Below are 15,556 nucleotides of genomic sequence, written 5' to 3' on the forward strand. Positions count from 1 at the left end.
AATACCTGATGATTCTCTTTTTCCTTCCCCCTCGCCCTGAGTACATCCCATTCCCGTGGATACTTGTAGCAGAAAGTTAGGAGTGTTACAAAATTATTATTTTTTTTTTTTTTTAACCAAGTCCAATTTTAAGCATGGATAAAAAGAGCAGCACTTTGAAGGTCCTGGACCTCTACCATGCTTGGTTGTGACTTAATGGTCTGGTTGATCTCCTTTTAAAGTTGCATCAGAGAGGAAACGCTGCACTTAACCTCATAAGCTTCTCTCAGCCGGCTGTGGACAGACCTGCCCAGCTCCTGAGTCCCAGTTGGACCAGTTTCGCAGCCTGAAACGTGCTGGTGATTGTCACTTGCTGATGGCTTTGAGAGTATGGCAAAGTTAAAACCTGTGGGTGTGCTTTGTAGATCAAATATTTTTTTTCATGACACACTGCCTTTTTGCTTGAGATGATTTTTGTTCTAGCACAGTTATCATTTGGGAAAATACGAATTGTAGTGGTATCCTTTGCATGGAGAAACCTTTTCTTGAAATTGTTTAAAAAATAACTTTAAGAAAAAAGAAATAAAATTCTAGTTGATAATCTAACACTATATGGAGTCAAACAATGAAAAATAAGAATGGTTGTCTGCTGACCTCTGTTTACCTGAGGAACTCCTGTTGCTGGCTCAGGGTTCTCATCACATGTCTACGTGTTGTGTGATGCAAAAGAATTTTCCTCTTTTAGGTTGGATATAAATAAATGTATGACAAGCACTATTGTCAAGGAACAAGCTCATTTTCTGATTTGCTGGAGGGAAGGAGTATTAATGATCTTGTGAATTGTTAATGGTGACCAAATCAGCAGGACAGGTGTAGGGTGTGGTGTGGGGGGGTGTTTTTTGTTTTTTTTTTTTTGTGTGTGTGTGTGTGTGCTGGGTTTTGGGGTTGTTTTTGGATACAAGCAAATACAAAAAATTAGATGCTGAGGATGCATTTGAAAAGGGAAGGTGATACCTACGTGGAAATTATGATACCTTTTGGTCAGAAGGAGTGGTTAAAAGTTGCATTTCTTGGGTAGGCATGTCTTGGTTATTAATAGTAGGTGTTCCTAATGTGCTTGTTAAGAACTACGCCAGAGGCCAAGAGTATTAATTGTGTAGCTTTGCATGCCTGGGGATAGGACTATACTTTGCTCGTGTGGAAAGTGTATGTGATACTGCAGATGCAGTGCTACTGCTGTGTTTGCAGATGTCTGGTTTGACCTGACTCTGAAAAGCTGATGAAACTCAGCAAGTATGGAAATTAAGGAAATAATCATCCCAAGGTGAAGCACTCTCACATCTCTGTCCCCCTACACCTTCTCTGTAGGTCCTTGGATAGGATTTGTCTGATCCTGAAGGCCGACAGGATGATTTGTATGATTTTATATGTTCTTTTTTTTTTTAATGCCATTAAAATTCTGAGAATGACAATTGGGCTGACTTGCAGTGGCCTTCAGTAAGGTTAAAGGATATCTACTCACTTGCATTATCAGGAGTCACGAGCTGATCACAATATTTGAGCTTACAGGGACACATTGTATTTATTACAGTGGACCACAAGGCCATCTATTAGCATTTCAGTTTTTTGGTGACACATGGGAAACACATGTCATGCATACTTGCAGGTTGTCCAGTTAACTTTGACTGCATTTTGAAATTTTCTGAAGCCTTTGTTCCTCTACTTAACGACTTACCATGTCATGTAGTTTAATGTCTTGAGCAGTTAAACTTTTCAATATCAACCATTCTTGATTGCAGCAACAAAGGAATATTAGAGGTGCTTACAGAAAGAAAACTGTATTTATAGTAGTCTATATTTATTAACTTTCTACAGTAGGTATACCAAAAGTCTAATTTTATCTATTCTAGCTGAAGATTGTCGTTTTAGGTGTTCTGTCTCAAGCCTTGAGGCTTTTTCTTTTTTCCTTCTGGAATAAAAAGTTTTTCTGCCACTTCAGTGGAAATGAGTGCATGATCATGCTGTATTTTTAACTTACTAATTGCGTTTTCAATGCTGTAATTGTATTTCTTCTTTGTATACATAAATACATAAATGACTTCAAAATAAATTGTATGACTAATTAATTTTATGCATTTGAATTGAATAGGGTAAGTCAGACTTGAAATATTTCAATAGAATAGAAAATCTGTTGGAAACTGTAGATGGTTCCACAAGAACAGACTAGACTAACTGTAGCTTCAATTTTCAGTATTTATTTCAAAAGAAAAGTAGAAGTTTAGCCCAAGTAAATGAAATTAGAAAGTTTAAATCTCCATCTTAAAAAATGGAAACCAATAGTTACAGTTGTGGCGTTGACAATGAAGTACTAACAATCTGAGCACTCCGGTTAGTTCTTTGGCTGTTGATTAGGATTCTGTGGTGGTGATTAGTGAGTGTGAGGATGCAATCACATCTGTAGCGTTTAATCAGTCCAGTGTTGGAGAAGTTAGTCCAAAGATGGAGAGAGAAACTAGAACTTCTATACAGAATCTTAGTAGGGTTTTTCCTCATACTGCAAAAAAGATGAAGGGTAAAAACCAGAGAAGCCTGCTTCCCACCTACACCACCCCCCCCACCCCAATTTGCAGAGTTTGTAGATGATGGTCCTGATTTTTCTAGTTCCATGATGCAGGAGTATCATGTTGTTGACACCTGTGAAGGGGAGAGAGTTGCATGGTGGTACTCACATATGCACCCTCTCTGAGGTGTTCAGTATTTCATTCTTACACTTGTGAGCAGTATTTGCTTTTTCCATACTGTGCAACCATGTATATGGTTTTCATTTTTGTAAATGGAGTATTTTAAGTGTTTATCTTGGACAATAAGGTACTTTGGTGTGCTTTATTTTCTTCTGTTATATATTCTGATTATATGCTGTCGTTTTAACATTTAAACCATTTATCTTGAAAAAAATATTTACAAATATGAACATTTTGCCCTCTGCACTCCTGTGGAGCTGGTAAGTGAAATGTTTACATGTGTAGAAACAAAGAACTGCAGTGGGTGCCCTTGTCTGCAAAAGAAACCCCAAAAGGAAAAACTTCTGGATCTCTGCTTGACACATAGGTTCTCTGTGACCTTTCTGACTCTGGCTTTGAGTAAAGGTGACCACGTGCTGAATCCCCCTTTAGAACCGTCTCCACCGGTACATTCTTAACTTGGAGGAGAAATGCTGCTGTTATTGCCTGGCAGTGCAAGCAGTCCTCCCTCCCATTGCTGCCCTCCAGTTCACTGGTGCTGCTATCACGCCCGTTCTCTTTACTGCGTAGAGCTCAGTTTGTGTAAATAGCATTGCCCACACCAGTGCATATTTGTATGCTGTTTTGTTTGCATTAATTTCTTCCACATTATCATTTAATGATCGGTTTCTTTATTCACACTTCTGTTTGATTTTTATTTTTTTGCTACATTATTTTCCAGTAGCACCTATAGATCTGTACTCTGCTGTCATATATTCACATAAGGAGAAGGTTGTTCTACCCTACAAAGCTTATAATCTAACAGCAGCAATTGTGTTTTAAAGGAATGTTTTCTGGCAGCATGTTGCTATGCAGATTATAATGTTTTGTTTTAATGGCAGGGGCTGTCCATTTCATGTATATTTATACAGTGCCTAATAGAATAGGTGTGAGTGAGCTTTGAAGTGTCTCAGCAAAAATAACTAATGACAAACAGTGGTAGAGACTTATGTGAACCTGTGGAAGGGTTAGGAAATTCTTGTGGCTGTTTTGTTTTTGTTTAGAACATGGGCTTTAAATGGTTGGATTACCTTCCTGAACTGAGCATTGGTCTAGAGAGGCCAACAAAAAAAAAAGAGGAGGGGGGAGAGGCGGGGGGGAGAAACAGACTTGGAGGTCCAAGTCAGTGGTTCTTGAGACAGTAATGGATGAAAAATATGATAGAGATTCAAAGTAAAATATAAACCAAAATTTGACTGAGAATGCTGGTTTGAAAAATAGGAGACGGAACTGTATTTGAAAGATAGGACAGAATTAAGCCCAAACCTCCCCCCCCTCAAACCAAAACTGGAAATTAATTAGGAACATCCAAGGAGCAGGATAGTAAAATGCCAAATATTTTCCAAAGGACTAAGTATGTTCCCCCAACTTGACTGCCCCCTACTTCTATGCTTACATCGTGTATTTCAGAAAACCGCTGTATATCAGAGTTCTGGTTTTCCATTTTGTTTATGTTTGCTTCAGTTGACTTTCACCTCCTAAGGAAGCAAAAAATCAGTAGGACTATAACAACTGTATTTTATGTTGCTCTGAATCAGATGCCTTTCTGGCTGGAAGGTCCTACAGCCCAGAATATCTAACAGATATTTTTGAAATAAACTATGTGATGTTATATCACATTAGAATCAATAGTAGTACATTATTGTAGACGTACAACGCAAAGTTTATAAGGCAAAGAAATATCTTTCATTTAGGCAATTATTTGTAGCCTAAAAGGGCCCAAACCCATAAATAAGCTTTTGAGCACACAAGCTCTTTTTAACTAGTGACAATACTAATTACTTTGAAGAAAGAGAAAAGGGAAGGAAGACAGAAGAAATGCATCTACTTCATAGCTGTATTGGTAGTATTTACATCAACAGTTCTTACCTCCAAAGCTCGTTCATTGTAAGGTTAAATCATGGAGCCATAAAAGACTGTTGGTGCATTTGAGGAGGGATAAGCTTGTAAGCAGAACACAAGTGGACTGAAATACTGTAGCACTAAGTGCTGATTTATATTTCAGCAAGCCGCAGTCACCTGCATAATATAGCCCAGTATCAGTCTGTATTTGAGTGCACAGAATGTCTGCTCTACTCGGCAGCTGAGCCACAAGCACCACTGTAGATACTAGCACAATAAATATACACCAGCTACAGTGTTCAGATACACTTTTTCTTCCTTCAGCCCTACCATAACCATGCCACAGTCTTAAGTATATGTAGTTCTGTGTTCATTCTTCACCCTGTATGCAACACAACACCCTGAGAGCGCGGTAGAGTTTGTAAACCCATCTTGAAGGCCGAAGAGATGAGGCTGAATGCATGCAAAATTTCCTGTTGTTTCCGGGGAAAAAAATCCAAAATTATAAACAGCGTTACTAAATATCTGAGTATCTGGAGTTAATCTAAATAATCTCCTTGTCTGCATAGCTGTAGTAATGTGAGGGGTTTTTTTTCCCCTGCTAACATGAAGAAAGTAGTACTTGAGCTGATCTACTACTTTGGAAAAATAAAGCATTAGGTGGAAAGATGCTGAGCATCAGTGCCTAGCAAAGAAAAGCTAAGTACACCAGCTTTGCTCTGACATTTCAGGAATCTTCCTTCTAGCCTTGACTGCCAGACTGATGCTGAAGAAAAGCTTAAACATCCTCCCTCCCTTGTGCATATTATTACATGCCTCTGGAACTTTTTTCTTCTGCTCTGTTATTCTCTTTCTTTGTAAGCTTTCACGAAAAGAAAGGGAATAGATTATAATAATATTGTAGCACCAATGCTATTGTGTTTGCAGTAGCCTTAGCCCAAGATAATGATTTGATTAGCATGGCTTTTTCACTTACTGGAATTAAAGATACGTGGATTTTCCTGAGATTCTGTGCTTTCAGGATGATTTTTTTTCACCTCCTTTTTTCAGCTGTATATCTTGCAGAGAAGTTGGAGGTTTAAAATTGGTATAGAGCCTTCAATAATAGCCAAGGGCAAAAAATTAGTGCAATGAGTCATCACAGTCACTCCTGCAGATATTTGTAATCTGTAAGTCCTATGCAACTCATTCGTTCGAAAGGGCCATTGTTCCTTAAATCACTGATGATAGTTCTTTGGAAGTTTAAGGGATTTTTTATTTCATGCAATGTAGTTGCTATAAATGAGATTTGACATTTCCAGTTTTGATATTTGAATGGCCTTGAGGAAGCTTTGAAAAAATTGACACAGAGAATATGAAACGCTTAATGAAAGTATTAAAGATAAACTAATAGTTCATAGTGCAGTGAAGACACAGAGTAATTTAGTGGATTCTAGCAATCCAAAGAATTTTAATGGTGTTGAATTACCTACAAAACACCCAAGTTTTATTACTTTAATTAAATTGTTGATAGGGATATATTTTCTGTAATATTAAAACTTTCCCCCCCCCTTTCTTTAATAGCTTCTTTAGCTTCTAGGTATATAACATTGAGAAGCTGTGTATGTTGGCAGTAGTAATAACAGATAAGCAGAGCTATTCCCTTTGCCAGAGGGAATACTGATCCCACTAAGTTTAGTGAGACTTTTGCTCTCAGCCTTAGGTCTTGAATCAAAAAATTCACCGTTAGTACAGCTAGTTTTGAGTTTTCTAACAGAAGCAATTATTGTGACTACTCGGGGATATCTGTATCATACTTGGAATATTACAGGTTGTTTAAAGGGAGGGAAAAGAGATGCTTTTCTGAGGCACTTCAGACATTACAAAAATGAAACAAAATCTTTTTGATATGGAGCTTTGTTTATTCCCCTTTATGCTTTGGTCCATTTTGCAGCAAGACTTGGTGTGGTTCATATGTTTGATGTTTGACTCATAAAATTTTTTAATCTTAGTAGAAGGAAAAGGTACAATTATTTTAGCTTATAAAGTAGTAGTAGTTTTGGTTGTCTCGGTTGCTAGAATTTCATTGTTGTCTGTTAAACTTTTATTTCTCTTAATTTTCTATTTCTAAATGTATATTCTTTAATGCAAAAAAGAATTATTTCTACAACACATGCTCCCTCAACAAAGCACCACCCAGAGAGAACGAGTCGTGTCCACCCTGATTTCATTCCCCTTGCTATATTATAAATTTTGTAGTTGATGGACTTTTGAAAATGGTTACTTTTTTGTTTTGAATATCTGAATGATTACCAGCTTATTTCTTTGCTTTGATATTTGTAAAGGAGATTTCAGTTTTGTGATCTTGAATTTCCATTTTGCAGATGATATTCATGCTGATAGTTTGTCACAGCAGTGTGTCTTCTAACACGGACAATAATAAATACAGCTTTGGCTTGAGGAAAGCTTTTTTTTTTTTTTTTTTTTTTTGTCTCTGCAGAAATACTGCAGCACAGTCCAGCTTGATTCTGGAATAGACTACAGGAAACGAGTCCTTCCTGCTGCTGGAAAACTTTACTACCTGTAAGTTTATCTATGATATAGTATTTGCCCTCTTTCTCCTTATTATTAGCCAATAATTTCCTAGTCAATGGGAAATGAAAAATGTATAGTAGAATTAGCAGGGTGTGACTTTTCCTTTCTTTGCCTTCTGGTCCATTTTGTTCAGCAAACCGCCTTCCATTATGCCTTGATATTAACTTCATTAAACTACATTTTCAGTATCCACACTAGCATCATTTATAATGTGTGACTGAATAAAAACTAATTAGATTTTTTGGGGAGGTGTGGTGTTTGGAGAACTGAAGTGACAGATGGTTAGAAAGTAATGAATATCCTCTTGTAAGAGATTGCACAATTCTCTTATAATAGAAGAACATCCTTATTGTATTTAAGTAATTAAGTATTTATAGAAATCCAATGACAAGGATTCATTTAATGTTGGGTGTTTCCAGTGCTATGGATTTAAAAAAAAAAAACCCCAACACCCTCCTATTTTGACAGATTGCTTCTGTTTATCATGACAAAATTTCTTTAGCACTTTATTCTATATTTGCAAATAAATATATTTTAAAACATTCACAGTTGTGCTTACGGTTGCAGCATATATCTGCCTAATAGAAACATCCTCTTTTTTTTTCATACTTTGAAACCTTTGCACTGCTGACATTTTTCTATCTCGTATTTGCTCTTACAGAATTGTTTAATCAACGACAACCTGAGCGAGGCAGACAACGATAACTTAGAGAGATTTATAACCATTGTATCTTTCAACACAACATACAATACTGATTTAAAAGTCATGTTTCCGTGAGGAAAGGTGCAGTATTTGCATCAATGTGACAGATATTTGAAACAAAGTATGTCCCTGTCACTTTATTATAAAGTTAGAAATTGTAGTTGTTTGGAAGGAGGAGTACTGCTTAATAGAAATACAACAGGTAACTCTTTCTGCTTCTGGAAGGAAATGACAGCATTTTATATATGGAAAACAGGTCAAATGCAGATTCTGTATCTTCAAACAAAGTGTGACTGTGTGAACTCAAGAAAAGTAACTCCTATATTCTTGCCTGACTCCAAGTTTTGCGGTCTCTGCTCGGGAGTACTGTTCGAAGCCACCATTATTCTCTCAGTGTTGCTCAGCGTGGCTCTTGTTCCGATGTCTACATAGCTGTCACTGCTTACGGCTCTGCTTATTGTGCCTGTTGCACCCTGAGATTTTCTGTGTGGAGAACACCTACCATATTCTTTTCTCACTGAAGAAATACAAACCACATGTGTGGTCTCTAGCAGGTAACAGGCTATGCATGGTGCCCATGGCATCAGCTCTTGGAGGAGAAGAAATATGAACAAGTCCAGGAGTAGTACCCAACTGGAGTATTTCATGGTATTCTGCTGTAAAACTTGTGATCAAGTGAATGGCAGAGATTGGTGACAAGTCTGTCTCCTGTTCTGTCATTGGCAAGATGTTGGTTACCTCTAGAACTCGTGCAAATCATTAGGAAGCAGTGGGGGAAAAAAAAATTTAAAAATCCCATAGCTGCCAATGGAAATAAGATACTTATTGTCCTTTCTTTTTCTGACGGAATCTCATTCATTCTTCTATTCAAACTTGTTCATTGGAGCTTTCAACCCTGCAGAACTACCTTAGTATGTAGGGAATTTTTTGTTTGTTTTAAAATTAGGTGCTATACAGTATTTTGCTACAGATTTTTGAAATTTAGTTAGCAGTCTTGTCCCCAAAAGAAAATGTTCTTGTCCAACATGTTTACATTCCCCTATTAATGGTTGTAGTATCATCATCACATTTTTTTAAAATCCTCTTGACGATTCATAATTTGTGTAGTCTTTTTTTCATTTAAAATATGCAACTGAGGGTTGCTTAAAGCTGTTTCATACTCATCTGAAAGCAATCAGTACACACAATTACAGGACTCCTGATCAAAGCAACTTCCTTGGTCTTAGTCTCAGCTGTCTAGTTTCAAAACAAACTTTCTTGGCAATTACGTGCCTATATCCACCTAGGCATCATATTCAACTGTTTCTTCTTGTAGCCTTTACATCAAACTTTTTGATAGTTACATGTATACATATGTGCATACTCTCTGATTATATATAGAGATATATATGCACTCTTTCCCCCCATTATGGCTTTTTTTTCCTTCTGTTTTTGTCTGTTCCTTTTCATTTGTCATTGTGTCAGAGGAAAGCAGCACACTGATACCAATGTTGAGAGAAACTTCTTTTTCTGAAGTTACAATTTTATGTAATCTATTCAGAAAAGGTTTTTTTTAAAGTGTTTGAAATGGCTTTTGCAGAAGTTCATGGCGTTTTTTGTCCAAATTCTTTCTACACGGTTTGCTGCTGTTAAGCTTGAGCTAAAAAGTATTTATTTCAGTTCTGCTGTTAACATTTTTTAAGGTGCTTAAGGCCTTATGAACAGGAAAGTAATTGTGTAACATGCTGATCATCACTTGTTGTTTAGAGGTCTAGAACTGTGTGAAGCAATGCAACTTCAGTGCGTCCATAATCTAGAAAAGTAAACTTTTCACACCAAGTGAGATTATATAAACTTCAGTGAAGCTTTATATATCCTAGTTCTAGTTTATCGTCTACTGTAGCATCATTTTACTAGTCTCAGCTTTCAAACTCAGCTAGAAATACTATCTATGTATCTTTAAGAATGAAACACAGAAAAGTTGGCCCTCTAACCCATTCAGTGACAAAACATAATCTCTGATCAGACTGTTTTATAATTCTTGTGGCAACCAGAAAATGAAAATAAACTTCAGCTCTCAGCACAGATATTTCGCATTTTCACTGTCTGTGATTGATCTTTTCCCAAATACTATTGGGGATAAGAGGGTGGGGGGGACTGGTAAAATTACTAATGCAGAGATCATGCTAGTATTTTGAATTTCATAGTTTAATTTTGCAAATTGTCTGATCAATACAATCATTTGACTTGATTTCCCCCCCCTTCCCCTGAAAGCTGCTCCAATATTTAATTTCACAAAGTCCCCTCTCAGAAATTTCAAAGGATACTTCTTTAGGTGCTTGACTGCCTTGCCTTGTCTATTTGCTCTTATTTTGCATGCAAGATAGAGCCAGAAGCCTTTTTTCTCATTGTGTACACATAGTGTTAATGGATCTGCACTGCCTGTATTGCCTCATTACTGGAAACAGCTCAAAACACAGAAGTCTTTCAGTGTATGCAAATAAGGCAGAATCATCTACCTGAGAGTTAATATTCTCTACTTTTAAGTGTATTCTAAATCTAATGTTTGTATTTAGAGCATAACATCCTGTTCTCTTTTTTATGGGCAAAAAGCTAAGCAGGCTCAGGCAGCTGTTTGATGTTGGCTTCAAGTGTTATTAATTTCATATTCTATTATTCTTTTCACTGTAGCACAAGTGAAGCTGATGTGGAGGCTGTCATGGATAAGTTGTTTGATGAGCTGGCTCAGAAACAAAATGATTGTACGTAAGTTAATTTCTCTTGAAAGAGAATACATTTAGAACACAATGCCCAATCTCCACTGACCAATTAATAAGTTCCATTGCTGTATATGGGTTGATGCCACACTCAAGTGGCAGTCATTGTATCAGCATTTTGTCTAATTTATGTGTTGAATCATGTGCTATTATTCATCAAGCTATGCATTTCCTATCTGTAAGAGATGAATTTTATAGTAATTATCCAGAGAAGATTGAGTCTTTGTTCATGTTCCCATAGTAACTAGACCAAGGATTCTAAAAGTGCAAGGCAGAGAGCTGAAGCTGAATAAAGCATGTGGAACCATTGCAGACTTCACGTTTGAAGAGCTGTGCGACAGAGTGAGTACCCAGTCAAATCTAGATCAGTTAACGCTCAGACTTTTCACAGTTTAAAAAATAAAAAACCCACATCCAAACCACAAAAAATTGCTATTTTCCCAAGTTGTACTAAATTAAAAAGGTTTTTTTTAACTTGGCCGAAAGGTTTTGAATTTAATGGAAAAAAAACCCAACCCAAAACTCCACAAAGGAATAATAACAACTTTCTTTTTAATGATGCAGTAAATTCACTCTCAAGTATATCACAGATTGTCTTCAAAAATCCTAACACAGCATGTGCCTGGGCTAACATCGTTGCTGGAATATTACTAGTCATATCAATATGTAAATAGCATTCAGATACTGTTTTTAAAATCTGGGGTTGATACTTAAGCAAAAGAATAGTAATCCTGGCACCACTAAAGTAAAGCTGCTGTTGCATGCCTTAGTTGTGACACTAGCTGTACAAGGGCTGTTTAGTCCCAGACCTTCTGAAAATTGCCAAATTGTGCTAAATACTGCCAAATTCTCTGTTAAATATGTAGGGGGTGATTCCCGAAAAGCTCTTTGTATGTGACCTCCAGTGGGTTTGAAGACAGTCCCCTAGAAGTTGCACTGGACTTCAGTGACCTCTCTGCTGACACCTGAAGTTACAGTTCAATGATCACAACTGTAAGCAGAGCCAGGAGTACCTTTAAATCAGGATGCTGAGCAAACTTTTGGTTATAACACTTAATGTTTTCACTTCCTTGTAGCTACCAAGTTGATAACTATTTGGACAGAAATGTCACTGGTTATGTTTTCAGGATTGAGGCTTTGTTGGTTTTAAGTTTCAGACAAAACCAGTTAGCCATTTGTGAGAATGGAAGTATGTCGTGGGTAGAACAGCTTGCTTTTCACTAAAAGTTTTGAGACTTTCTTCATTGGGCCTCTTAATGTATCAGGAAACTATGCTGTCAGCAAACACTTTTAAAATTCTTTAATCCAGTAAATGTACTTAAATGGGATGACAAAAGGAGAAGTGCTCTGGTAGCTCACATGGCAGCAGCTGCTACTTTGGGTCTGAAGGTTTTGACCCTGTTACAGAATTATGTGGGGTTCAGACCATCGTGGCGTAAAGGAGCTGAGGTGCTTGGTTTGCGCTCAGAACAAGTAAAGAGAACCCTATGAAATGTTAAACATCATTGAACGGTATTGTTTTTATGGTGATCATCCGTGACTTGAGAAGTCATGCTGTCTCAATTCAGATACCTTCTGCAGATGTGTTATGGTAGTCTCTAATAGAATAATCACATGCTTAAAACAACATGGCAGACAGTAAATTTTTTTTAACAACTTCCTTGATCATCGCTTATTTTTCTTTGCGTATGCCTCCATTTGTTTCTACCTTTAATTGTTATATACACTTATTTATTTTGCCATGATTTTTCTCTTCAGTTCACTAATGTACCTCCATAAATATTACAGTAGTGTATTGCTAAGGTGGTATCACACTGCTCATTTCATAGGTAGAGAAGTATAGTCATGAACTTCAGAATTGTCCACTGAATTTGGATGAATGGCTTGAGTTGCCTCTAAAATGATTTTTTTCACGAATGTAAAATTTTATAGCACTTCATAGCGATAGTAGAAAATTCACATCAGTATAAGCTGCATTTAAGACCTTGCCTGCCCTGTTGCTCCGTTTGCCCGTGCTGTTGCTGTTAAAATCTGCTAAAAGGCAAAAGAAAAACTCAGTTGTCAAACCATGAAACCATATTCCTTTTTTTTCATGAGATCTTTGATCTTTTTGATTGAAAAATCTATACCTGCAGTATCTTTTTTTTAATAGTCAGAATGGGAAGTCATTCCTACTGATGCCACAGAAGAAATAGGTAGGATCCAGAAGTGTGCACTGGTGGTACTGCTTGTGGTGCCAAATGGTAGATGAGTTGACAGACATCATGAGTGCAACTTTTAAGAAAAAGGAAACCAGGAGGTTGAGAGAAATGTAATGAAAAGGAAGATCCACAAAAAGAAAATTGGAGGGGAATTTGTTGGATTTGGCTAGAGTGAATCTGCAGGTTTCTTTGTGCAGGACATTCGGACAAAGTTCTGTGGGAAGGCAGATTGTGTGAAGGGACATGGGGCAGGGAAATTCTCATTAACAGGGAAAAATGAGATATAATTGATATTATTGAAACCTTGTGGGACAATTCATAAAATAAGAATGTGGAATCAGTGCTTACAGCCTGCTTAAGGACAGAGTGGCTGTAAGAGGTGGAGGACAGTATGCAACATTAAAGACATTGGTACCTGCCTTAAAGTTAATTAATACAAGGATCTTGAATACATATCAATCAGTCTACTAATTAACAAACCCAAGAGGGTAGTACTCATAAGGATCTGTTGCAAATGGAGAATGAGGTGCATTGCTTCTTGAGCACTTGGCTATAAAAAGCATATAAAGAAAAAATACCTTTGTATGGGAAGCTTATGCTCTAGCTGAAATGTAGAAAATGGTGAAATGTAATTAGCCTGAAAATTGCAAATGATAATTTTCTAGCATAAAATGTACTACATCCAGTACAAGGTCGTTTGGTTTGAGCAGCTTTATGGGAGCCTACGGTGATGAATTAATCTAGAAATGTGTTGCGTAGGGAAAAATCTTCTCCATAATTTTCAAAACCTTCAGTGTAAACAAAAGATACTTCCAAACAGTGAAATTACATACCTGCGTGTTCAGGAAGAGTGATTTTCAAAAGCAAAAGGGAAGCGTGACCAAAACTAACTGGAAAGGGAAGTGTAAACAGCAAGAACAAAAAAGAACAAGAAGGACTTTTTTGAGGAAGAAGATAGTAAAAGTATGTCCCATGTCACTGTCAAGACCGAATCAAATAATATAGAATGAGTGACAACTAGTTAAGAAGTGCAGGGAAATTAAAGAGAAACTAAAGGTCATGGGCAAATACCACGTCTGCTCAGCTATAAGACTTCTTAAGTAAAACAGGAGTTTTGATATGCTTATATTATCTGAATGTTACTGGCTTATTCATAGTTGGAGATGGATGAACTTCTAATAATGATGTGGAAAAAGGAAAAGCGTTTGCAAAAAATACTTGTTCTATGTGAAGCAGAGGAAAATATTGTTTCACTAAAGGATAATAAAATCACTTTCAATCTGTTAATGGCATATGTTAAAAATAGCCCACAATACATTTTGAATCATTAGAGTCCTGGAAAACTAGGCTGACATCTCTAACTAACTTTTTATTTTTGATAAATTTTGGAGTGCAAGAGAAATTCCACAGCACTAGAAGAATGCTACTATGTGCCAATATTAAAAAATAAAGAAGCAAAATCCACATAAGCATGATGGCCAGTATAGCTGCAGGTTGTGAGTCAGATTTTAGCCCAGGAAGAGTAATGGAGAAGCTGCTTCTGGATTCATACAGTGGATAACTAAAGAATGGAAATGAAATGAATTCCTGTCTCCCAGATTTTATGGAAAAGGTTGAGTTTTGTAGATGCTGTTCTTACTAAGAAACTGGTGTTGCGCAGTGTCAAGAAAGTATTTGTTAAATAGATTGATAAGTTAATTAACGTATAAAAAAAATTATTACTGAAGGATGATTGTTGAGTGTAGCATTTCTAATGAGCACATTTCTATACTAAGCCCAGTACAATTTTTTTCCCCAGCAATTTTGAATATAACATAAATGCTAATGCAAACTTGCTGTAAATACAAACAGTGCTGTGTGTATGAGGGGAGGAGCAATGAAAACGAGGATGTTGTGTGCAGTTTATTTCTCATCAGAACTGAGATTTTGGGGAGGAGGGGAGAGGGTTTGTTTTGGCTTTTTTAAATCAAGGCAAACACAAAATTTTACATCTAGAAATTGGGAGCACAAGTCATACCCACAGGAGGAGACTGTGTATGAGGTGTAGTGACTTGGAAATAGATCTAAGCATTATAATGGACAAGCAGCTCAAAAGGAGCTTCTGGTCCATTGTTAAAATTATTTAGACCTAATTTCATCTGGGATGGGTAGATTGGAAATAAACAGGAGAGTAGAAAGATTATTTTAGCTTTGAGAACATCTCAGATTGATGGCAGAATCTGAGGTGTGGTTTTGACATCAGAATTTTAGAAAAGACATTGAAAAACCTGACGAGGCTGTTGAAAAAGCCACAAGTAATTTGACCTGGAGAATTTGTGCTCTCAGATGACAGATTTACAGTTCAATTTGTTCAGCTTATCAAAAAGAGGACTGCCTGGGAGATGACTTTATAATGTACAGCTGTTTTCACAGGGGAAAAAATACAAGTATTAATGGACTCCTAAATCTAGCCGAAGAAGGCATAACGAAAAACAGAGACTACAGAGGGATTCAGATTTAAAAAGAAGAAGAAAAAGCACCCATTTCACACATTTGAAACAGTGAAGGAGGTGGCAGAGCCTCCTTGTACTGTGTTTTGGGTCAAAACTGGGTGTCATTTTAGGAAGAGGTGTTTGCATTTGAGCTAAGTACTAGTTCTTAGGTTTAGCTGTCTCTAAAATTCAGGAAATTGGAGGATCTCATGATCTCTTCTGGTCTTAAATTATCTGAAACTAGGGATGT

General features: G+C 36.8%; 1 protein-coding gene across 5 annotated transcripts in view; it reads left to right on the plus strand.

Moving 5' to 3' along the window:
- AFG1L (AFG1 like ATPase) overlaps positions 1-15,556 on the plus strand; it is a 69,132-nt gene that overhangs the window by 37,203 nt on the left and 16,373 nt on the right. For all 5 annotated transcript variants that reach the window (XR_012834484.1, XM_075747838.1, XM_075747839.1 and 2 more), the window contains 3 exons: positions 7,081-7,163; positions 10,549-10,619; positions 10,876-10,976. Coding sequence is in view for 4 of the 5 variants with exons in the window: in XM_075747838.1 (XP_075603953.1) it covers positions 7,081-7,163; positions 10,549-10,619; positions 10,876-10,976 (255 nt within the window). In the remaining variant the exon portion in view is untranslated. The remainder of the gene's footprint in view (positions 1-7,080; positions 7,164-10,548; positions 10,620-10,875; positions 10,977-15,556) is intronic.

This window comes from Balearica regulorum, chromosome 3 (genome assembly GCF_011004875.1).
Source record: "Balearica regulorum gibbericeps isolate bBalReg1 chromosome 3, bBalReg1.pri, whole genome shotgun sequence".
In the NCBI taxonomy this organism is placed as follows: domain Eukaryota; kingdom Metazoa; phylum Chordata; class Aves; order Gruiformes; family Gruidae; genus Balearica; species Balearica regulorum.